Source organism: Heloderma suspectum, chromosome 6 (genome assembly GCF_057233095.1).
Source record: "Heloderma suspectum isolate Gila_16-S chromosome 6, 16-S_ref, whole genome shotgun sequence".
Lineage (NCBI taxonomy): Eukaryota > Metazoa > Chordata > Lepidosauria > Squamata > Helodermatidae > Heloderma > Heloderma suspectum.
In genome coordinates this window covers 69,980,241-70,005,613 of record NC_139463.1, presented here as the reverse complement: position 1 = coordinate 70,005,613, position 25,373 = coordinate 69,980,241, and the positions used below count along the sequence as shown (strand labels likewise).

At 46.8% G+C, this 25,373-nt stretch overlaps 1 protein-coding gene across 1 annotated transcript in view; it reads right to left on the bottom strand.

Annotated features, from left to right (window-relative positions):
• SAMD14 (sterile alpha motif domain containing 14) overlaps nt 1–23,949 on the bottom strand; it is a 32,725-nt gene extending 8,776 nt beyond the window's left edge. The window contains exons 1-5 of the mRNA XM_084804774.1: nt 23,626–23,949; nt 17,493–17,544; nt 6,015–6,151; nt 1,699–2,008; nt 244–331 (exon numbers count right to left, since the gene is read on the bottom strand). Coding sequence (XP_084660900.1) covers nt 244–331; nt 1,699–2,008; nt 6,015–6,151; nt 17,493–17,532 — 575 coding nt within the window. The 5' untranslated portion in view covers nt 17,533–17,544; nt 23,626–23,949. The remainder of the gene's footprint in view (nt 1–243; nt 332–1,698; nt 2,009–6,014; nt 6,152–17,492; nt 17,545–23,625) is intronic.
• Nucleotides 23,950–25,373: the final 1,424 nt, after the last annotated feature.

Below are 25,373 nucleotides of genomic sequence, written 5' to 3'. Positions count from 1 at the left end.
CTCTAGTGGCTATATAATGAAACATATAGAAAGGCAGAGAAAGAAACCCCCTGGAAAAAAAGCACATGTAAAGGAGCTGATCTTAATCCCGCAAAAAATCTGGAAGCAGAAGCCTCGGTAAAGGTGTGGGATAAAAGCATCATCTAGAAATGTCCGGAAACACAGGGAGATGAAATGAATTAATATGTCTTGATCCACACCATCTACAACTCTTTTTACACTAAGCAACGTAAAAGGACTCACCCTAAATCAAGGAACTTCCGCCGGGTTTTCTTGTCAAGCCCGATAGTGGGGCTTGCAGGCTCTGGTGGGCTTGTGTCCCGGCTGTCATCTGGAAGGGGAAACAGGCAGGGAGAAAAAGCTGCTATTTTATTTGCTTGTGCCAAAGCCTGATTCACCATGGAACTGGCAGGCATTGAAACTCTCCCTTCCTATCCCAGAGGAGTGGGAGCAGGCTATGTGAAGGAAAGGCATTCTGCACATGCTCAAGGACTCTGCCTTTTTTACTACCACTTCTCGTGTTCTGCAGATGTGGTCTGGCATTGAAAACAGGGTCCGAAACTAAGCCCTGGATGAAATTCACCCTCAGAAAGAAGCACACAGAAGTTGAGAGTAAAAACATTTAGGAGCAAAAGCATTCTGCTTATGTGACATATGTTTATTTTATTTAAGATTTAACAGGATCTTTCTGGAATGACTCAGCTATATCCTGTCAGGAACGTGCCCTGGTGCAACAAAAGCAATCCATGTAGAAAAATACATTTCTACATGTTTATCTGCTGCAGCAAGAACACGCTACACAAAATTAGGCATGGTGTGGAGAAAGTGGATAGGACATTTTTCTCCCTCTGTCATAATGCTAGAACCCAATGGGGATCATCCCATGAAGCTGATTGGTGGGAGATTCGGGATAGATAAAAGGAAAGACTTCTTCATACAGTGCACAGTTAAAACTATGGGATTCATTTCCGCAAGACGTAGTGATGGCTACCAATTTGGATAGTTCTAAAAGAGTGTTAGACAAATAGGCATACTGCCTCTGATACTGAAGGCTACTAGTCCTGATGGCTATATGCTGCCTTCAGTATCAGAGGCAGTATGCCTAAGTACACCTATTGCTGGGGAACATGGGCAGGAGGGTGCTGTTGCACTCATGTCCTGCTTGTGGGTTTCCCGTGGGCAGCTGGTTGGCCACTGTGTGAACATAATGCTGGACTAGATGAACCATTCGTCTGATCCAGGATGACACTTCTTATGTTCTTGTGTAAAAGACTACTATGTGTCTGTAATGGCAAGGAAGAGTCAGAATAGGGAAAAGGGTAGTCTACCACAGTATCTTTTGACTGAGGAGTAACCCTAAACCACTGGGCAATTTCTAAAGCTACTCTGGATGGCGCATGTCCTAGGACTCACAGCTGAACTCTTCTGCTCTGAGGGTACTGTTCTAGGATTTCTAGCCAAACCCTACTGCTCCAGTTAGCGCTATTCCATAGACATGCAGCACAATCATCCTGTTCTGTTAGATTTCCCCCCTCCCCTTCCCTGGGGTGAAGATTAGCTATAGGCACATCCTGCATCTCTCAGGACTATCCTATAGGCAATTCTCTCACCCCACACCACTGCCCTGCTTATTCTGAGGCTTGTTTTGGCAAGCCCCATGCCTCCCTTGACCCCAGTTGCCTGGGGGTCAGTGCTTACCTTCGCTGTGCCTCTCTCTGCGTGCATAGATAGGCGAGCTGTCCGAGCTGTGGCAGGACCTGGGCGAGGAGCTGGTGGGGGTGCCCGCTAAGGCCTCCTGGGAGGAGGTGTTGGTCAGGGGCCGGTAACGGGTGAGCGGCGAGGAGTGCTGCTCTTCCTGCTCCAGGGTCCTCCGGGCTGTCGGGGCGTCGAAGGAGAACTCAGCTGTGCGAGCAAAGGGCGAGGAGCCAGAGAGTGGCGAGGAGGCCTGGAGCGAACCGTGAAGAGGGGACCTCAGGTGATGGAGTGGGCTTCCACAGCTATCTCCCGCCTGCAGGGGGGAGCAGAGAGCAGGTTGCCAGGGTCCAGTTTCCCGGGCATCCTGGCAGAAGTTCACAGGTGAACACGCGGTAGACCAGGGTGCTCTTTCAGGCAACGATGCGCCATCTGGCCATCCATGGAGGATGTTTGCTTGAGCATGCTTGACCATTCTCAATGGTCGGGAAACTCAGAGGCCATTTGAGTTGTTTTAACAGAGGTAGTTAACGCCTAGCAAGCCATCTGCGTGACACAATGGGCAAAGTGGCAGAAGAGATGGGAGCCCAGGCAGCTGTCTACTACCAGTTCATACTATTCGTCCACCTAGCCCTGGATTGTCTATTCTGACTGCCAGAGCCTTGCCAGGGTGTCAGGTAGAATCTTTCACATCTCCTTCTACCTAATCCTTTCTTTAAACTGGAGATGCCAGAAACTGAACCTCTGCCCTTTTGGGTGGAAAGCAGGTTTTCATCTGTCCAAGCTTGTCTTGCTTACTTGAGTTACCTCAAGTAACTCAAGTAACTCTTTGCTCTGCAAGCACTTTCTGGAGCTCACCTACTTTCCAGCTGATCCTTGTAACTGGAACTGCTGGGGACTGAACCTGGGCAATTCTGCAAGCAAAGCATGTGCTCTGCCACTGAGCTATGGTCCCTCCTCATCGGACTGATGTAGAGGGTAGAGTCACCAAGTTTTGAATCAGGCCCTGTGGCTCCCCCTTTAGCAGAAGTTTGATCTGCACCAGTTTGCAGGTGATCATGTTCTGCCTGATGCCATGAAAAGCATCTCTTGCTGATTTCTACATTTGAATCCTCTGTTAAAGGTGCAGGAGCAGGCTAGGCTGGGGTGTGTGTTTTTTCCCCTCATCGTTTTTGGCAGTCTTTTTTCATGTACAGGGGCCTAGCATGCTCTAAGTGCTAAATTAATCTGGATGATGCTGATACTCATATAGATATTAAGGGAAGTGTACATATCAGTGGATACAGAGACAGATGGTTGGATCCAGACAGTCATTCTTAGAGCAGATCCATTAAAATCAAAGTGACTTAGGTTAGTCATGATTATCTGTGTCCCAGTGATTTTAGTGGGTCTACTTTAAGTCCGAATCCAACCAAGAAAAATTAGGCTGCAACCCTACACCCACTAACCTGGGAGTAAGCCCATTGAACTCAGTGGATTTACTTCTGAGTGGACATGTGCAGAATTGTGCTGTAATGTTTCTAGTCCATTCTAACCCAGAGGTGGGTGACAAAATGTTAGAAAACAGTTAAGATCCAAATAAAACCAGATAATGGCATCCAAAATATCAAACTGGATTAACATTTCAAACATGTTTTAATCTCAACACTTGAAATCCATCTTCTTAGGGAGCAATCCTATGGCTGCTAGACGGCCATAGGATTTTTCATATTCTGGGAACCGACCTCAGAGCCAGAGCTCCAAGGTTGGTTCCCAGAAAACCATCTCCCTGCCCCCACCCCTGCTGCCTCGTAGGCGGTGTGGTTCATCCCTGGCTCTGCACTCGGAAGAGCAAAGCAGAGCAGGGGGAGAGGGGGAGTTCCTGGGGACAGGGAGGGGATGGCGGAAGCGCCAGTATGATGCTTCCTATGCACCATCTGGCCTCCCCCTGCCTCCAAGCCACCCCAGCTAGATAGAAATCAGCTGTCTAGCTGCAAATGCAGGGCAGCCGGAGCACAGAGGAGACGATCCCTTCTGCTCTCCGCCAGCCCCTGCATTGGATAGTCAATCGCCTCCGACTTCAGAGGCGGCCGACTATCTCCACTGGATTGCGCCTTCAGTCTGTTTTTTTTATTATTTGGTTATAGTCACCTTTTTCAAGGAACGTCTTCAGATTAATAAATGGAGGGAAATACTGCAGCTGCCTTTGATTTTAAATGTGAATAACAACACTACACTAACTCTAATGATAAGCCAGCACAAAGGTTCAATTTTTTTAAACCAGAGAGTATGTGAAACTGGTTTGGACTGGTTTGGATGGTACTTCTGCCCCGATCTGGCTCAGTATGTAGACAGGAGGGGGTGCACACAGCCTCTTTCCACTAGTCTTACCTGACCATGTCGAGATGGATTGTACGAATGCTTCCTACGTGGGTACAATACAGTGTGCATTGGTAAAAACATGCACAGCCGATTTCCTAATCAACTCCAGAGGCCAGCAGTGCAATTTTTGCCAGTGAGCGTTCAATTGTACACGCATAGATGGCATTTGGACAATCTGTCTTTATGAGTACAGATGGAGTCAGGTGGGTGTGGAGGATCTGCGTGTTCTACTCCCCTCCATACGTTGGGTCAAATCAGGGAAGAAGTATCGTCTGTGTCACATATTCTATGGTTTAGCAGAGGGAGCGGGGTTGTCTGATCCACCTCAGTAGTAAAGGAACTCAGCTCTAGGGATGTAAAAGAAATTAGTTTCAGTTCATTTTTGATCAGGCTTAACCCAGTTAGAACCTCCTGAACACAAATTCGAATGTAATCTGCGGTCAAAATCTATACATTTCTGAGCTTGCAATATGATTCATGGACCAAAAAAATGCATTCAACAGCATCCATACATTTAAAAAAATGTACATGAAAAAATTCATACTTTTGAAAATGCGCACACTTTAATCAATGGGAGAAGAATGCATACATTTCAAAGATGTGCACAGTTGGTATGGGCAATTGGAAAAAAATGCAGAAAATACATGTGAATTCCCATGCAAAAAGAACAAGGCCGCAATCTGATATGGATGCAAAACAGAACAAAACCCCCCTGTGAAACAAGGTTACAACAGCTGGGATTGTTTCGCTTGGAAAAAAGGAGGGTAAGGGGAGACATGACAGAGGTCTACAAAATTATGCGTGGTGTGGATAGGGAGACATTTTTCTCCCTCTCTCATAATACTAGAACCCAGGGTCATCCCATGAAGCTGTTTGGTGGGAGATTCAGGACAGAGAAAAGGAAGGGCCTCTTCACACAGCCCATAGTTAAACTATGGAATTTGCTACCACAAGGTGTAGTGATGGCCACCAATTTGGATGGCTTTAAAAGGGGGTTGGACAAATTCCTGGAGGAAAAGGCTATCAATGGCTACTGGTCTTGATGGCTGTGTGCTACCTCCAGTACCAGAGGCAGTGAGCCAATGTACACCAGTTGCTGGGGAACATGGGTGGGGGGTGCTGTTGTGCTCATGTCCTGCTTGTGGGTTCCTGGTCGACAGCTGATTGGCCACTGTGTGAACAGAATGCTGGACTAGACGGACCCTTGGTCTGATCCAGCAGGGCTCTTCTTATGTTATGAGTTTTGAGGTGTAATTTGGAGAACTTCGATGAGCTCGAGTTTTCCTTCTAGGCACATCCCTACTCAGCTCAATAGCAGACACGGAGTGCAAGGCAGTGTCCAGAACCCTCAGCCTGACCTGACGGACATTTTAGCTTTCCACACAGTGGCTGGAGCAGCAACCTCAATTTGGTGCCACCCTTTCAGTCAGATCTCATCTAACTCCCCTTTTTAGATACACAGTGTAGTCTGGCAGGAAGGATTAGCCCCTTCCTTGCCAATATTCACCTTCCTAAAATAAACACAAGTGTGGATTGCCCTTTTCCTTGGGTGTCTCCTGCCTATGTGTGACCCTGCATCCATTGATCGCTGGGGTTGCCGCCAGTGTGAACTGAGATCACACTAATCAAACAGCATAATGCCCGCTTTGAGTTGCCCCTCTTCTTCCATCTTTGACCAGCACAAGGCACTTCGGTAACATAAGCCCAGTTCCTCTCCTAGATTACTCAGTATAGACTGAAGGGAGAGCTGCGGTCCAGTGAGCCTCCCCGGAGGGCTGGTGCTACCACTGCCCTCCGCCATCTTGACAGGCACCACCAAAGGACCCCAGAAGCAAGCACCCTGCCTGCAACTGCTTGAAACCTTTTCATAGGAGTGGGCGGCTAAATAGATTGCTCAAGGCATGGGTAGCTAGTCAGACGCAAAATTAGAGCAAGACAGAGAGAGGAATTGAGGTACCGACCTTCTTCTCCAGGATCTCATCCCCTTCTGTGGAGCTGACGCTGTCTCTCAAGCGGGACCTGGAGGGACGCTGCCGCCTGCCCTTGGCTGAGAGCTGAGCTCGGGCCTTCTGCAAGCTGCTGTCCAGCCTCTGGGTCTCTGGAATCACATCATTAAAATCTGGGAGTGAAAGAGAGAAACGGGAAGGGTGGCAGTGGGGGACAGGGGCAGGGCCGGACAGGGGGCAGAGAGGTGATAGGCAAGAAAGCATGTAGGTGGGTGGAGCGGGGGTAGATGGTGGCATAAAGAGAAGAAACATATAACCACAGAGGGAAGTATGGAATGCAGAGTGGGGAGAGGTGTAATTTGGGGTGCACAGTGACAGATACAACATAAAGAAGGAAAGGTGGGAAGTGGGGAGGATTAACCATTAAAATGAAACCCCCAGAGCAGGAACGCAGGGAAGGGGTGGTGGAATGGAGGGTTAGAAGGGAAAGAGACACAGAGAAAGTGTTCAGAGAAGAGAGGAACACACCAACATTCAGTGTCATTCTTTCAAATATATGATCAGAGACTGGACATGACTTCCCATGACAAAACAGACTACTTTTAGGATTATGGTAATTGTATGGTTACTGATACATGGAGACTCCTTCGACAGTTATTTGTCTACATCAGGGGTGAGGGAATCTCAGACCCGGGGGCCAAATCTGGCCATCTGGGGTTCCTCAAATGTCCTCCAACTACTGATCAGTTCCTCAGATGTCCCCCAACTACTATCCAGCCATCTGTGGTTCCTCAGATGACCCCCAATTACTGATCATTTCCTCAGATGCCCCCCAACTACTCAGATGCCCCCCAACTACTATTCAGCCATCCAGGGTTTCTCAGATGCCCCCCAACTACTGATAGTTTCCTCAGATGTCCCCCAACTACTCTCCAGCTGTCTGGGGTTCCTGAGATGTCCCCCAACCACTATCTGGCTATCCAGGGTTCCTCAGATGTCCCCCAACTACTGATCATTTGATTATTTCCTGGCATTTGTGCAGTTTTTTCCCCATTATAAAAGGCTGAAATGCCTCTCCTAAGGCTCAGTTACTGGCACTGAGAGCTTTAAGCCACAAAATGCTGGTATTTTGCGTATTTTGGGCCCCATCCATTTTGCCTCAGGCCCTTCCCACCACTGGAATGTGGCCCCTGAGAGCTCCTCCAAAATTACATTTGGCCCTCGGGCTGAAAGAGGCTCCCAACTCCTGCTTGACTTGGTGAGCCACTGTACACGCGTGGCAATTTTCTCCATGCCACTCCATCGACGCCTTTCTACTCCGTCCCTCCCAGGTCTGCAGTGGTGTAGAAAACATCGCCCATGTAGTGCGAGCCCCTGTACTGTCTCGTTATGCGGATGCTGCATCCACACAAGCTGCTTGTGTGTGAGGGTTCACTATGTTTCCTTGTTCACATGGCCCGCATCCCAGTCCTGGCGGGGGCAGCCATGTCTGTTTATTCACAGCCCCCTTCAGGCATTGTGTATTGAAAGGGGCTGCAGGGTGGCACCTTTACCCCCAGGCTGCAAGTGTCCTCCCACCCCATCCCCCATGTGTTACCGTGGACGTCTGAGGCAGGGGAGCCTTCACGTCTAGGCCTCAATGCGTGGAGGCTGTCCTCAGGCCCTATGCATGCTTCCCTGCCTCAGTTGTCCACATTAATATGTGGATGGGCAGGGGCAGGATGAGCTGTGCGACATTGGGAGCAGGGCTAAAGGCACAGCCCCTTTCAGCTCGTTCATCACCTGTAAAGCAAGAGGTGGAGAGTTTTAACAACCAAAGATATGGGTGGGTGAGGAGAGTTGTCAGACCCAGCGCCATATTTAAGGGACTTACCTGGGCCACAGGCTTACCTAACATCAGCAACTGACAGTGATAGGCCATCATTTGAAGTTTCCCACAATGCTCTGGTGAAATGTTATGTTGGGTGCTCTGGGGCATTGTGGGAAAAACCGTGGCTCATAGCTGCCCACCAACTGGTATGGTTTGTCATCTCAGGTACTTTTTTCAGCCTGGCTTTGATACTGGCTGGGAAGAAAATATGTTTGAGTGACAGACTACAAGGAGGTAAGAGAGCGGGACTTTTCAGCTTTCCTTGCCCATGCAGTCCTTTTGCTTTTAAAATTACCACTGTCCCCGCTTGTAAATGTGCGAGCAACAAACATGGCTCCCACTACCATACCTAATTTCACTGTCAGATCCAATTTCCAAAAAGGGGGTGGGAGGAAGCAGCAACATCTATAGGGATGCAAATCCTGAAGTCCTGGGCCTATGGAATGTTATTTTTTTTAAAATATTCATTCATTCATTCATTCATTACATTTATATGCTGCCTTTTCCTCCAAGGAGCCCAAGGCAGCATACCTGATCCTCCTCCTCCTCTCCGTTTTATCGTCACAACAGCCCTGCGAGGTAGGTTAGGCCGAGAGTCCTTGACTGGCCCAAAGTCACCCAGTGAGCTTCTTGGCCGAGTGGGGATTTGAACCCAGGTCCCACTCTAACCACTACACTACACTGGCTCTCTATTATAGAATATTATATCTATTAAACATTATAGAATGTTTTATTTGTACAATCAGTGTTTTAGGCTGTGTGGCTTGTGATTTTATTTTTTATTGCAAGCTTCTCGAGCGCATGGAGAGGTGGGAAACCAATGTTCTAAATAAAGAATAAAGGAAATACTTTCAGGATGGCATTGGGATTAGTGAAAATTCATTTGTGAGGCATCCACCACCTCTTACCCCTTTTCTGAGTGATATGGGAAATATTCAGTATCTGAATTTTGGAATCCAAACTTGACATACCGAAATTTGAAATTTGCCTGCTTTGATAGATTAAAGGAACGATTGTAGTTAATATAACATTTACCATTTTCGCTGCAAATCACCTAGCAGATACTGTCAAATGTTTGATTTCTGCGTGTCTGATATTGTCTAATGTTGACATCCACTGCAAATTGGCTGTCCAATAACTGACTGCTACAAGTCAGATGCGATCAAAACTGCGACTCAAATGCACCCCTCTCACACACATGCTTTTGTATGTGCTTAATATAGATGCAATATAGCACCACACTATAATGTCTACTCAGAAGTAAATCCTACTGTGGTCAATGGCACTTACTCCCAGGGAAGTGCGCATAGGGTTGCCGCCTAAATCTCTCACACAGACGCATTTCTTTTTCATTCGAGACTGCGCATTTCTTCTTCACACAGAGATGTCCTTGGGATGCAGGCAGCTGACTCTTGTGGGCAACGATGACAACACCCAGTGGTTCCTCCTGGACTCCTCAGCTGTTCCCCTCTGTTTGAGGACAGAGCTGTGCATGCCACACAACCTGTCCTCACAACCTGTCCTGAGCCCCCTAAACTAGCTTGCTGCCTCAGGTGTGGTGGAGGACACTATCCCATTGCCAGGGCTGAGGTATGATTCAACAGTCCGTCTAGTCAGCTTCTGAATATGGACCAGGGAGTGGGGAGGCCGCCATCTTGTCCTTCACCTCAGGCAGCAAAATGTCTTGGGCTGGCCCTGCAACCTTGCAAACATTCATTGAAAAGTTTTCAGGGAGGAAAGTCACTGGTGTGAGTGTGTGTCTGTGAGTGAGAGTGAGTGAGTGTGTGTGTGTGTGTGTGTGAGAGAGAGAGAGAGAGAGAGAGAGAGAGAGAGAGAGATTTGGTATTGGGAAATGGCAGGTGAAGAAAGGGTAAGAACCCCTCACTCCTCCTGACACTTCTCTGTTATCAATAGACCCAAAGTGGCTTTTAAAATAAAGAGAAAGGGAGGGCTGGCTACTGATACACACATTTAGAGGTAGTTTGTCCCACGGACTTCAGCCCTGTCATGCATAGATTCCAATTCTGAGATTAAGCAATTTCATTATACATCTCTCTCCCTCCCTCTCATTCTCTCTCTCCCCCCCCCCGTCTCATTGTCCCTCTCACACACACACCCTGGTTCTGAAAATAAATTCTGCCACATGCACACAATTGCACAGTCGCCCTATCGCCCCCGCCATTTGCTATCTGTGCGCACACACGATCTCAACAGCACCTTCCCTGCATATGGAACAGCCAAGACTATCATACCACATGAATTGTTAATCAAATCAGAGAGGCATCTCTGGATAGGATGCAAGTGGTGTGTGCGTGTGCATGTGTGTGTGCATAGCCATGTGTACAGCGGTGTGTCTCCTGGGTGCTGAAAGTCAGCCACCATTTAATTGACTACACAGAGATGCTGGGAATGGGAAATGCGGACATCAATAGCAGAGGGCATGAAATATCAGCAAGCAAAGTTGGAGAGATGGCAGGGAGCATGTGTGTACAAGGTAAACATGACATGGCTGAATTTTGGAAATGAGGAAATGGGGATGCAGGCAGCGTGGATACTCTCTGCCCTGGAGCTCTTGCTACCCAAATCCCAGATGTGTGAAGGCTGGCCATGGTGAGATTTCTACACATGCTCAGAGATGCTCCATTAATGCAACCCCACACAGGAAATGTGTTTGTGTGCATACGGACAAATTTAATTTGGGCATTGACTTGAAAGTGGTAGGAAAAATCTGTTCCTTGCTTCTGGATGAATGTGACCAAGAACAGATTGATCTTTGCCTTCCCTGGATTCACCCGTTGGTTTTTGCAACCAGAACTTCTGAATTGTTCACCGGGAGCACAAGATGAGCAGGCCACCCACATTGGAAGGGTGGTGGTAGCATCTTAACTTGCAGCTGGCAACTCATTCACCATGACTGGGGTTTAGTCCAGGGAAAGCATCACCCCACAAGCAGAGCAACTATGCAAGTCAGCCCTTAGTTATTGTAGGTGGCTGGTGTGATATGTGCAGGGCGGGAACTTGGGAGCTGGACCCAGGATCAACCTTGCTCAGGAGGAAGGGTTGTGCTCATGGAAGATCCCTCCACCTAATTTTGGGAAATCCCCCATCTCTCCCCACACCACAGCTCACATTATTCAGCAGGGTCTTTTGGCTGTGTAGCATTTTCAGGGGGCTGGAGGGGCTGCCATGGGAAGGAGGGGACAGGGAAGTCCAATTCCAACAGCGCAGTTGATCCAGTGTAAATCTGGATCCAACCCATGGTATTCTTGGGTGTGTGTGTGAGACAGAAAGTGAGAGAGAGAAAGTGAGAGAGAATACATATAGCTTACAATTCTAAATGGAAACCCACTGTTTATGAGTGCTCAGTACTTATTAATTTATCAACGATGCTCAGTTATATCCCACCTTTAAGGATACAAACCCTTCCAAGGCAGTTTACAAGTAAAATCAAAATACAGTAATAAAAAGTCAGTACCAAAAGATAAAAACTCATCAGGAGTTCCACATCACAGGGGTAGTCTGAGCGCATTGTGCAGGTTGCCTTCTACAGAGGTGACCCCACAGTGCAAGGGTGGAGCCAGTGGGGACACAATGGAAGGTGTAGTGGGTACAGCCCCCTTCTCTTCCTCACACAAATACATTATGGAGGGCTTCTCTCTCTCTCTCTCTCTCTCTCTCTCTCACACACACACACACACACACACACACACACACAGTAGACCAGGGGTCTGTGGTGTGTGGGTCTCAAAGTAGACAAAATGACACTTAAAAAAAAACCTGGATCAAGATTCCACTTTGTGTGGCCAGGGAAGTGTTCTGTGTAAACCAAAAAACCCTGCAAAGTTCTACAACAACCCAAGTTGGACTAAAAGAAACTCTCATTTTACATTATTAGTAGCTTTGTTCAAACTAAAGTTATGGTGATGTTACCTATTGTGTTACCTATGGTGATGCTTTTCCACTTCAGAAAAATACTTTACAGTTTTCTCATTGCTGTTCTTGTTCCAATTAGTCTCAGTTGGTTCAGGTGAACTCGTTTCAAGTGAATAGGAATAAATAAATAAGAATAAACTATAACAATAAATCGTATTTGTTATCGTCAACCCTGAGTTCACTTGAACCAACAGAGACTAATTGGAACAAGAAGAACAGCAAAGAGAAAACTGTAAAGAAATGTTTGTCTGAAGAAGTGTTTGAGGAATGTTTTTCTGAAGAAGCGTTGAGACAAGTTATAAACCGGTATACTTCTAAAATATATCCATCCTGATCAACATTCCTGTATAACTCTTTAATAATATCTTTTAGGGTTCCTAGTGCTTCACGCATTCGTTTGCTTTCCTACACAGGTCACATGGTCACAGCTTTCCACACTCTGGTGAGATGTATTGTATTCCTACTGAAATTATAAGAATTATTTCTAAATTTGCATATATACATATGCAATTTTTATGCAAATCATTGTCCACTTTTTTGGTGATACATTTCCTATTTTTCAGGCAATTCATATGTGGCCACCATGTAACTCATGCCGCCTTTTCCTCCATTGGAGTCCTGAATGCACTATTGTAATGTGATACATTATTGTAATCACTATTATAATGTGATTCACTATTGTAATGTGATTCACTCTCCTTCCCTACAAAGTCTGCACCACTCTGTGAATCTTGGAAGAGTTTTATTTTATTTTATACTTTAATTCTGAGCATTTTGCACCCCCATGGTACAATTCTAAGAGGAAGCACCTCATCTAGCCAGGTTTTTTTTTTTTAAGTAGTGAAAAGAAGCAGGGTACTGGTTACCCCACATCCCACTTTGCTAAACTTAAATGCAAAATTCCAGAGATTAGCCAGAAGAGATCAGGAATTATTTTTAAACAAGCAATGCGTGGAAGCGGAAGAAGATAATAGAATAGGAAGGACAAGAGACCTCTTCCAGAAAATTAGAAACATTGGAGGTAAATTCCAGGCAAAAATGGGTATGATCAAAAACAAAGATGGCAAGGACCTAACAGAAGCAGAGATCAAGAAAAGGTGGCAAGAATATACAGAAGATCTGTATAGGAAGGATAATAATATCGGGGATAGATTTGACGGTGTGGTCAGTGAGCTAGAGCCAGACATCCTGAAGAGTGAGGTTGAATGGGCCTTAAGAAGCATTACTAATAACAAGGCAGCAGGAGACGATGGTATCCCAGCTGAACTGTTTAAAATCTTGCAAGATGATGCTGTCAAGGTGATGCATGCCATATGCCAGCAAATTTGGAAAACACAAGAATGGCCAACAGATTGGAAAAGATCAACTTATATCCCCATACCAAAAAAGGGAAGCACCAAAGAATGTTCAAACTATCGAACAGTGGCACTTATTTCACATGCCAGTAAGGTAATGCTCAAGATCTTGCAAGGTAGACTCCAGCAATTCATGGAACGAGAATTGCCAGATGTACAAGCTGGGTTTAGAAAAGGCAGAGGAACTAGAGACCAAATTGCCAATATCCGCTGGATAATGGAGAAAGCCAGGGAGTTTCAGAAAAACATCTATTTCTGTTTTATTGACTATTCTAAAGCCTTTGACTGTGTGGATCATCACAAATTGTGGCAAGTTCTTGGTGGTATGGGGATACCAGTCATTTTGTCTGTCTCCTGAGGAATCTGTATAATGACCAAGTAGCAACGGTAAGGACAGACCATGGAACAACGGACTGGTTTAAGATTGGGAAAGGAGTACGGCAGGGTTGTATACTCTCACCCTACCTATTCAACCTGTACGCAGAACTCATCATGCGACGTGCTGGGCTTGATGAAGCCAAGGCTGGAGTTAAAATCGCTGGAAGAAATATTAACAATCTCAGATATGCAGATGATATCACTTTGATGGCTGAAAGCAAGGAGGAGCTGAGGAACCTCATGACAAAGGTGAAAGAAGAAAGTGCACAAGCTGGGTTGCAGTTAAACCTAAAAAAAAACAAGATTATGGCAACCAGCTTGATTGATAACTGGCAAATAGAAGGAGAAAACATGGAGGCAGTGACAGACTTTGTCTTTCTAGGCGCAAAGATTACTGCAGATGCTGACTGCAGCCAGGAAATCAGAAGATGTTTACTTCTTGGGAGGACAGCAATGACAAATCTTGATAAAGTAGTTAAGAGCAGAGACATCACACTGACAGCGAAGGTCCGCATAGTTAAAGCAATGGTATTCCCCATAGTAACCTATGGCTGCGAGAGCTGGACCATAAGGATGGCTGAGCGAAGGAAGATAGATGCTTTTGAACTGTGGTGTTGGAGGAAAATTCTGAGAGTGCCTTGGACTGCAAGAAGATCAAACCTGTCCATTCTCCAGGAAATAAAGCCAGACTGCTCACTTGAGGGAATGATATTAAAGGCAAAATTGAAGTACTTTGGCCACATAATGAGAAGACAGGATACCCTGGAGAAGATGGAAAAGTGGAAGGCAAAAGGAAGAGGGGCCGACCAAGGGCAAGATGGATGGATGATATTCTGGAGGTGACGGACTCGACCTTGGGGGAGCTGGGGGTGGCAACGGCCGACAGGAAGCTCTGGCGTGGGCTGGTCCATGAAGTCACAAAGAGTCGGAAGCGACTGACCGAATAAACAACAACAACAATCCAGATTTAGTCACACTTACAGGAGACCCATTGAAAAAAAGGGGACTTGCTAGTCATGTCTAATCTAAGTAGATTCCAATGGGCCTACTCTAAGTATGACTAAATCCAGACCCAACCCATTGATTGATTTTTTAAAAACAAAGAAATACATTCTTGGTGGTTGTGTGGTCCCCCTGTCCTGTGCCTGAGCACACATCTAATTATATATATTTTAAGCAGATGAGAGTGTAAAGTAGTGGTTGGAGTGTTGGGCTAGTACTGGTGAAACCCAGGTTCAAATCCCTGCTCACTGGGGACCTTGGGCCAGTCACTAACTCTTAGCCTAACATACCTTGTCATTATTAACCTACATTGTTGTTGTTGTTGTCAGGATAAAATGGGTAGGGCAAGCCATGTATGCAACCTGGAGCTTCTTGGAGGAAATGTGGGATATAAATAGCGGTTTGAATCCAGATTTAGTCATGAGTAGACCCATTGAAATCAATGGGACAAGTAAGACATGGCTGACTTAGGTCCCATTGATTTCAGTGGGTCTACTCTAAGTATGACTAAAGCCTGGATCCAACCCATAATAAATAACGTGACAGGGCTACCCCTCCACCACGTCTGTTCCATGTCTAGTGGTGAGATTGTAGTGCAGTGGCAGACCCCGCTTTGCATGCAGAAGATCCCTAGTTCAGTCTCCAGCATCTCCATTTAAAAGGAGCCGCTGATGGGAAATAATACCGGGCTAGACAGACAAACAGTCCAACCTTGTATAAGGCAGCTTATTATGTCCCTGGCGGTGGCTGGGATATAATTCTTTTGGCACTGAGAAGAGAACAGAGAATATCACGCAAGGAAAGAATGGTGCTAGAACATGCTTTGACTGATTGTGCAGAAAGGCCCTGTGTGGTTTTGATATTTAAAAATGCATTTCTCCCCCAAGACACAGACAGCAGGCAGGCTCAGATGGCTGCCCCTAACCCCACCCCTGCCTCTCTCGACCTCCTCCCTCGAAAGCACAGAAATGGAAAATGCCCAGCAGGCAGGAGTGGGCGTCCTGCCAGCGGGATCAAAATCCACACTGTGCAGCGAGCATGGCTGAGAGTTTGTGTTGTCGTTTTGCGGCATCCTTACCCAAATAGCCCTGTGCATACCTGTGGGTAGAGATCATTCACCCCATAATAAGGTGGTGTCTACTTCACAATTTTAAATTTGGTGCCCTGGATACATTTCGGGGGTAAGTGTGATTTCTTGGGGAAAGGACTCATTCCTGGTGCGGAGCCAATGCAGACAGATTTCTGAACAAAAGGATAATAAATGCATGTGCAAGAGCAGGTCCACCTATGGGAATAATGTTCCTGGGAACCACTTGCATGTCATGCATCTCAAAAACACCAATTGTATGGGGCCCATCCCTGGTCTAGAGCATGGGAGGCTCTGAGAGCCACCATAGCTCAGGGCTAAACCACACACTATGCTTAAGACGTAATGTGAAGCTGATCCTCACCATTTTGTTGACTTTCATGTCAGCATTAGTGTAAACATGCACGGCCTGATCCAGCTTGGGACCACTGTGCACAGGTGGGGGAGGTTTAAACCTTTCCACCTAGCCACGTCTCTCCCCCGCCCCCGATTTGACCCCACACGCCATAGGGACGAAAGACAGCAATAAAAAACGCCTCCATTGATGCCAATGGAGCCTATTTTTGTTTGCTTAGCCTCACGGGTTAAAACGGGGGGAGGTGGAAATGGCCGGGTGGGAAGCTTTAAATGTCACCTATCATGCGTGGTGGTCCTAATCTGGATCGGGCCCCAGCGGCACGCTACATATATCGTAGCATGTAGTTTAGCCCTCTGCGGTAGAGCACATGGTTTTCATACAGAAGGTTCTGGGTTCAGGCTTCTTTCTATGCATGGGCAACGGGGACAATTATTTGGAGCAAGGCTGGCTCCAGGAGTGAGGAGGCGCTTGGTGAAGGGCCCTTTCCTCCACTGGTGAGCCCTGGTGGTGGTGGGCAGCAGTAGCACTCTGAATTAACATGGGGCTACCAGGAGCCACCATTTTAATTTCCCACAGTAGCTGCACCATAGCATTGCTATGGACCATTGTTAGAAGCTGAAATGGTGGTTCCCAGCCACCCAGTCCTCTTCAGAAGGGGTCCCAGGGTGAGCCTAGGGTGGCCATTTACGCATGGCCAAAAAAAGAGGAAACGCATCACCCAAGAAAGAGGACAAAAGAGGATACCAATTTGCACAACATTTGCATATGCAAATTTAAAAATAATTAGTATAATTTAAATAGAAATACAATATATCTCCCCATATGGCTGTTGATGGGCAACTTCAAGACTCCTGTTCTCCCTTTGTATGGTTCTTGATCTTTAAACTGGACTTGGGATGGGCAGCCCTTCAAACAGAGGGCTGACTTCTGTAAAGTAGGACACTTGGCCACCACCGGTCCTGCTGAGGCGCTGGGACCCCAGCAGGTGGCTTTGCTCTGGGCCTCACACATAGAGGGGGCAAACATGAGCACTGACAAACAGGGCGCTCTGAAAAGTGAAGGAAGCAGGAAACATCTTTCGAAGTCCTCCCCAAGTTCAGTCAACAGCTCCGCCAGCTAAAAGAGGCCCTGGTAGCAAGGTCTAGAGAACCGTTGCCTGTCAGAGTGATCAATAATTGGACCAACAGCCTGGCAGTCCTCGGTTGATAAAATAAGACTTTGCCAGATCTTAATTTGTGTCAAGGCTCAGCTTGAACTGGTGAAGTAGTCATGGCAGTATCTCGGAGCATGTACAAAATGTTCTCTCACCACAGCCAACTTCCAAATATCTGGGGCTGGGGGGTAGGGGCTCCTGGTCAGAGGATGTGGCTTGTGAGCCACCCACCCCACCTCGGGTTCAGGACACCAGCTGCAGCAATGATCCTAGGAGGGCCACCGATGCTTCTGCTTAAGTGGCAGCTACTGGACGGGGTGGGGATGGGGTGAAGCTGGGAAGACACAAGGAGCTTACCAAACACCTCATCCGCATCTTGGAGTTTGGAGGAAGACATAATGAAGTAAATCTGTGAAGGGGGAGAGAGAGAAAGGAACAACAGTCAGCCCATTCAATCCATCCAGTCTTGAGAGAGACAGAGAGAGAGACAGAGACAGAGAGAGAGGAGGCTGGGGTGGGGGCAGGTTCTAGAACTCTGGGGCCAATTTCCAGACCATTCACTTATGCCGCTCCCACCACACTGTGGAGGAATGAGAGCACAGCCCTGCTTGATTTGGAGATGACTCTCTTGTAAATCTTATTTGAAGTGATATTATGTACAGCTGGAGTCTTGCAAGCAGCTCTGCTTATTGGACCTAACAGCTCAGTTCTTACAATGCTATTACTACCATGACGACTACTATAGAGCCAGAGTGCTATTTAGTTACTTGCTTAAAGAATTCATAAACTACCTTTCCACATTCCTCCACATGGCGCCTTACAGACCTACAGGCAAAAATGGACAGGTTCCTGACCCCAAATGGCTTACAAACTAAAATAGACCAGGGTAGGGGTGGGGGAAGCAAACTTGGGCAGGGGGAGAGGCAAGGGATGAATGAAAGTGGGCAAATGCAGTTACATGCACTTTGGCTGCAAGGATTAGGGTGAAATGCCTATATATATATATATATATATATATATATATATATATATATATTAGGAGGAACTTGAAGGAAGTGAGTGTAGTGGCAGTGCCACCACACTCCCTTCCTTCAGGTAATTTTTATTTCATCATCACCTATACACTGTAGGAGACCATTTATGCATCACCAAAAAAGAGGACAAATGGGGATGCAGATTTGCAGAAAATGTGCATATGCCAATTTACAGATGTACATTTAGAAATAGTTACTCTCATTTCAATAGCAATACAATAATCCAGTGGTGTAGTGGAGCTGGGGGCTTACAGGGATGCAGCACCAGCACTTTTTGATGAGCAGGAATGCTGATGACATCTGCTACCCCCACCCCCACCCAGCTCCTAGAATTCCCTGTTTCCTCTGAGCTCAGCTGCAATCCTCACAGTAGCTGGGCAGGGGCGGGGGGGGGGGGGAGAGATGAATTTCCCCAGCAGCAATATATTGTTCCCTCTTGTAATGCAAAGTATGTTGGGGTGGCTTGGACTTGAATGGGCAATTAAGACCCACCAGCTCTACAGAGCTGGTGGAGATGAAAAGTCCTTGAACTGGGTTGTTGACAGAATCAAGGCAGCTGCCTGCACTTTTGGCCTTTCCTCGGGGGTGTGGCTATGGGGACTGTCATGATGAGCGCCTGCACTTCAAAATTTACCACTACACCACTGAATACATCTCACTATAGTGGAGAAGATTGTGACTGGGTGACCTGTGTAGTGGGATGCTGGGAGTTGTAGTCAAACACATCTGGAGGGCACCAGGTTAGAGAAGGCTAAACAAGTTGGGACCAGGATACCTAAGAGAACGCCTCCTTCCTTACCAACTGGCCCAGTCACTGAGGTCATTGGAGGGTATGTTCCTGGTGGTTCCACATGGACCCATGGCCCAGCTGGAATCCACCAGGAAAAGAGCCTTCAGTGTGGTGGCCCCCTTCCTGTGGAACTCCCTGCCTTTGGAGGTAAGGCAGGCGCCAACCTTGTGTTCCTTCCAGCGCCTCCTGAATACACTGTTATTTCGAGAGGCCTTCCTTGAACGACCAGCCGCTGCTTATTAAATTTGGCCTTATTGGAACTTGTCATTTAAAAAATGTTTTCACTGTTTGAACATGATATTTTATTCTTTTATCTTTGCTGTTCACTGCTCCGAAATCTTTGATGTGGAGTGGTATATAAATATTGTAAGTAAATAAATCAAATAAATAAGGCTACGAGACAATGCACACAGCCTGCCGTTCATTTTGCACCCTGCGACTGCTGAAAGGTTGATAGCTCCTTGTAGGGCAAGTAAGATTTTCACATACGTCTTTAACTAAAAGAATAAATCGTCTCTTGCCTTTGTAATCCATACAAGAGAGACGATTGCAAAGTAAATTAATGCAGCATGTGGAGAAGAATTTCCAGCAATTTGTAATAGTGTTTGTGGGAGGCGAGGAGAGCAGGAGGGGTCGTCTTTCAACCCGAAAGACAAATTCTGCTTGGTGAAACTCTTTCACCAAGCTGCATTCCAATGGTGGGCGCGGCCACAGGCAAAAGGGGGCGGGGCCAAACACCAGCATATTGTAGCTTGAAGCTCTTCCTGCCCAGTAACTCAGCCTTAGGAGAGGCAGTTCAACCTTTGAGAAAAGGGGAGACTCTGTGCAAAAGCTGGGAAACTACCCAATGATCATGGTTAAGGGGAAAGTGGTGGGGCCGCCTGGGGAACCTCGAGGGCTGGATTGGACCTCGAGGGCTGGATTTTGCCCCTGAGTCTGAGGTTCTCCATCCCTGCCTTACAGCAACTACTCTACGAAGGCTGTGTGTGATGTTCTTGGCTGGCCCCATCTTGGAGGCCTTTCCAGTGGCTGAGACAACATGTTTTGGACAAAACACGTTTACAATTTTATAGCACGAATTGTATCCCAAATCCGCCAGCTGAGACAGGGCCTTCGGCCTTCCTCATGATCAGCGTTACCAGTTATGGGCGCAACCCACGGGACTCAGAGGCTTATGATCATCCTATGCGGAACGGGAGGAGAGGAGGAGACAAGCTTCCGAGGGGGAGGGAAGGAGGCTGGAGAGCCCTCAGGATCGCTCGTATCTTGGCCTCTCAGGTCTCCTCCCCTCACCACCCACCAAAACGCCTCTCCTCCCTGGGGTCAAGTTCCTGACCTCAGAGGCCAGCTGGTGCAGTTCTTTCCATGGTGGCTGTGGGGGGAGTCAGACCCCAGTTCCCCTGTTTGAGGTCAGAGTGCTATGGACTCAGATGCTGTCTAGGGGCCACAGGATTGCTCCCTAAGGGGCTGCAGGGTGTGTGTGTATCTCTATTTCCTGGCTTATTTTTTACACTTTTAGAACATCCAATCACTAAAGTTTTTTGAGTGGAATACAGGTAAATTAAACATAAAATAAAGAAATGCCAATAAAACCATGATAATAAAACATCACAGAATAAAACCACGATAAAACCAGCAGCAAGGGGTAAAAACAAGGCAGCACGACATAAAACTCAAGGTAAAACCAGCAGCAAAAATCAAACAGTGCAAAGATCTGAAAGCACTAAACCAATTCTCAAAATCTAAATAATTCAACACACTATTCCTCCCACTCCAAGAGCTCTCCTTGTATTTCTCCCACTTTCAGCTGCTGAGCCAGCGGGGAAGGGAAAGAAGGAAGGAAAGTAATCAGGATTCAAACTTATTAGCAAAATAGATTTGAATAAGCCACCCTAATGGATTGGATAGCTTTCGCTGCTTCTGTCCCTGGAGTGTCCGAGCATTCGATTCATGCATTGCAACAATCCATTACTCAAGAAGTCCTGCCCACTAGAGAACAGCTGACATCACTGAACCACTCCAGCATCCATGGGGGCGGTGGGGGGGGGCAGGAACACCCCTCCCCCTGGCTTGACACAAAAGCTATGTACATTTCCTGGGGCTGATGGGAAAAGCCAGAGATCAAATGAATCTGGAAGAAGGGTGTGTGTGTTGGGGGAGAATTATGCATCCAAGCGGAATGATAGCTATTGCTTAGACCTACCTATCAGGAAAATGAGATGACCTAGAATCTACATGGGAAAGAGGGATGGAGGGGGGAGGTCTAGAAAAGAGAATGGGGAGGGAGATAAATATAGAAAGAGGGATGCTGACATGGGAAAACAAAAGTACCAAAAAGAAGAGAGAGAGATTTGTCTGGCTTTTCATGGCCTGGAAAGGAAAATGTTGAAGTCTACCTAATACTTTCTCTCTCAGTGTGAACTGGAATATTTTAATGCTTCAGCCGCATCTTTGCAAGCAGGAGTTTCTTTTGAATCTGAATGATAATCAATAATATCAAGGCTGATCTAGATATACAGGTAGCTTATCCTATCTATTCTTTCTAAGCTATAATGGAAAGAATCACACCAGTCATATCTGCTGATACCTATGTTTTCACCCAAATGTCAATTGTTTTAGTGTGCGTATGTGTGTGTGTGCGCACGTGCATGTGCGCGCGTGCATACACACACATCAGACCCCTTCCAATCCAGAAAAGCAGTAGGACAGCCTGCTGCTCGAACACGGCTGCTTCCACAGAGGAGCAGTGCTGAATGCATGTAACTGGGACATGTGGCAATCCCTATGGGGCACATGCATGGAGTTGCACATGCATTATCTTATCCTTTGCCTGGAAGTGGTCTTTTGTCCTCTGCACAACAGGCATCTTGTATCAGCCACACCTGGTACCAGATGTGCCCACAGAAGCTCACTTCAGTGCATTTGCTGGATCACTGTGGCTGTATTTGCTCTCTAGAGGTGTAGAATTTCATACATATTTCTCCTCGTGCTTTCCACATTGCCAGGCATTTGACACCTTAACAGAGAGAAAACTGGAAGAGAGCTGGAAGAAAAAGTAGAAAGGGATGGGAGAGCTTGTGGAAGCAGGTGCGCGCGTGTGTGTGGGTAGAAAAACAAGGAGGAAGAAGAGGGGATTCAGACGAAGATTGGTCTAGAGGGAGGCAGAATGGAGGAAGAAAGGCAGGAATGGCATGGTGGGGTGGGGGGTCCTCAATCCATGCAAAAGCATGCCAGGCAAGAGGAAAATGGTAACTGGGTCAGGATGAGGCCCAAGGCCTAGTTCTACACCAGCTCTCCTTTAGCATCCAGTACCATGAAACTGCCCAGCCTAACCAAGTTTTCCTTGCAAAGGAAGGCAAACCACTGGCCAAAGTAAGACTCCAGTTTCTCTGTTGCATTTCTCTACTCCACCCTTCTGCTAAGCTCAGAGCAGCAGCCCAGCCTCACAACAGCCCTGAATGGCAGATTAAGCTCAGAGGGGGAGAGACACACACACACACACACAGAGAGAGAGAGAGAGAGAGAAAGGGAGATGTCCACAAGCCACTCCGTGAGCTTCAGAGCTGAGCAGAGATTTGAACCTGGTTTTCCCCACATCCAAGCTCAACCCTGTAGTCACCACACCATGTTTTCCTGGCCTCCAAATTCACAGTGACATGTACCGAAAGGGAGAGACCAATAAGCTGCTCCAGGGTTGGAAAAAGGCAATAGAATTGGAAGGTGCGGGGGAGGAAATCTGTCCGCCTTGTGGGGTTTAAAAACACAGTTGGAATGGCTAACACCATTGGCCAGAAAAGAAACAGTGCAATCCTAAACACACTTACTAGGAGATAAATTCCATTGAGCTTAATGGGTTTTACTGCTGATTAAACATGTTTAGAATTGCACTGTAAATTAAAACAACAACACACGTATGTTACCATTGACGATGGGCCAATGAAACAAAGAATGAAAGGAAAAGGAGAATCACTGATGATAAAGAAAAGTAAGAAATTCTTGTTCAAAATATTGTCCATATTTCAGGAGAGGGTGTAAGGGGTTGTAAGACCCAACCAGGTCAATGAGAGAAGAATTGCTAAATATTTTGCATAGTATTGAAATTCCTGATAAAATATTGATTATAAATAATGCACAAACCTGCAGGGCTGGTGATGGTGATTCAGTACTCCCAGCTATGTAAAATACCTTCCTTTCCCCTGCCTCTGCTAATAAGAGGCCAAGGAGGTTTTTAAAAATAAACAAAAAATCTCCCACTCTATATGCATTTCCTTCCTGTTTCCTGTTCTGATCTGACTTCAGCCCTGTAACTAGACTTTCCCGGAGGGATCAAAAACAAACAAGAGGGTGGGAAGGGATATTTAATAGGGGCAACTGAAACGATTCAAATAAATAAGGGAAAATCTCAAAGCACAATGCAGCGGCTTAGCTTCAAGGCAAGAAAAGCAACACAGACGAAGTGGGGAGGGGGGAGCGGGGAAGATGAAGAGAAAAGTGCCCCCTTTGAAGCAAAGGGCCTGCACTATAATTCATTCATGCTATTAATTCTAGTGCTGCTGCTTCTAGGCCCCCGTTCCATTGTACTGGGCGCTCTCGTCAAAGGCTGGGGCGACTGAAATTGACTAGCACATTGAAACTGACATGTGAAAACGAGAGGGAAGAGGCTTACCTGAGGCGCGAGGCGGCATCCTCAGAACCCCCCTAAAGATCTTCTGTGAATCCCATGCCTCCATCCCAGGGCCATTTTCCTTCCCCCCCGCCCCCCATGGCCTCTCCGCTTCTCCCGCCGCCGGATCCGATTGTTACGCCGATGCTTATCTTGTCCCTGTGATGTTTGCATCCAAAATTAAAGCATCAGGCAGCAAGCAAGAGAAGAAAAGCCGGAGAGGAGGAAAAACATGCAGATCCAGGCAGGTCTCCTGTGGTGAAGATTGCAGCTTTGCGGTGCTGATTTTTTGGTGTGGGTGTTTTTTTGTTTTTTGTTTTTAAACTGACCTCTGAAATAGCCAAACTGGGATTGGGATGGTCCTAGGGAAGTGGAGTGGGGGGGGGGGGAGAAAGGGGCGGAGATTAACTGGAACCCGGAAGCGGCGGCAGAAGCAGCTTGGCTTGAAGTCATAAGAAGGAAGACGCTATCGCTGCGTTTATTTCTTGAAATCCCCTCCCAGATGCTCTGGCTTGGCTTGGCTTCTGTAGATCCCCAGGATGTGATTTTCCTGGGCCAGGCGTCCCTCCTGGCGATAGGAAAGGGGAAAGAGAAAGAAGGCGGGATGGATGAGAAAGAAGGCAACGGGTATGGGGTGGAGGGGAGAGGAAGAATAAGCGACGGAAAAATGCTGCTAAAATCTACACACAGAAGTCCATAGGTACCCCCATCCTAACACAATCGACTGGAATTAAGGGCTGGTTCACACATGTCTGTTCACCACCTGATGGCTGCAAGTGATAGTTGCATTTATTCATTCATTCATTCATTCATTCGTTCATAAATAAATAAATAAAGGTTTTTAAATATTCCACCTTTCATCCTAAAAACGACCCCAGGGCAGTCACAATGTACAATAGATAATCATTATAAAATACAACAAAGTCAGTCAGTGTCAAATCCCATATACACAGCAGAGGCTGGGGGCTCCGATGTCAGTGGGGCAGTAATTTTGCTCTGGGTTTCAATCAGAACTGTAAAGGAGTTTTCCAAGGTACACCTTGAATAGCTTTTTTAGAGTTCTGAGTAGTTCTGACTGAAACCCAGAGCAGATTCACTGCCCCACTGACATCGGATTCACTGCCCTTCCACTAAGCTGCACTGCTACATAGGCTCAACTGGTAAGTGAAAGGCCAGATGGGAAATGATTGTTTTCACCTCGTGCCAAAAAGCTAACCAATGTTGGCACCAGTCTACCCTCCAAGGAAAGGGCATTCCACAGCTGGGGTGCTGCCACTGAGAAGGTCCTATTATAAGTTCCAGAAGTCCAGACTTTGTTTGGCAATGGTATAACCAAAAATGCCTCCCTAGCAAGATCTCAAGTCAGGGTCAGGATAATATGGGGAGAGGTGCTCCCTTAGATGGCCAGGTCCTAAGCTGTTTAGGCCTTCATATGCCATATAAAACCAGCAGCTTGAATTGGGCTCGGTGACAGCCAGCCATGCAACTCTTTAAGAAGCAATGTTATGTGGCCTTGCATCATCAACACCCTCGCAGCTGCATTTTGCACAACCTGGAATCTCCAAATGGTCTTCAATGGCAGCCCCATGTGCGGTGCATTACAGTGGTCTAACCAGGAGGTTAGCATGGCATGGATTACTGTGGATAGGCTACCCCTGTCCAGGAACCACTGTAGCTGGAAATAGGCACTCTCTGCTACTGCAGCACCTGCTCCTTCCAGGAGGGAGTGAAATGCCCTCCAGAACAGGGTG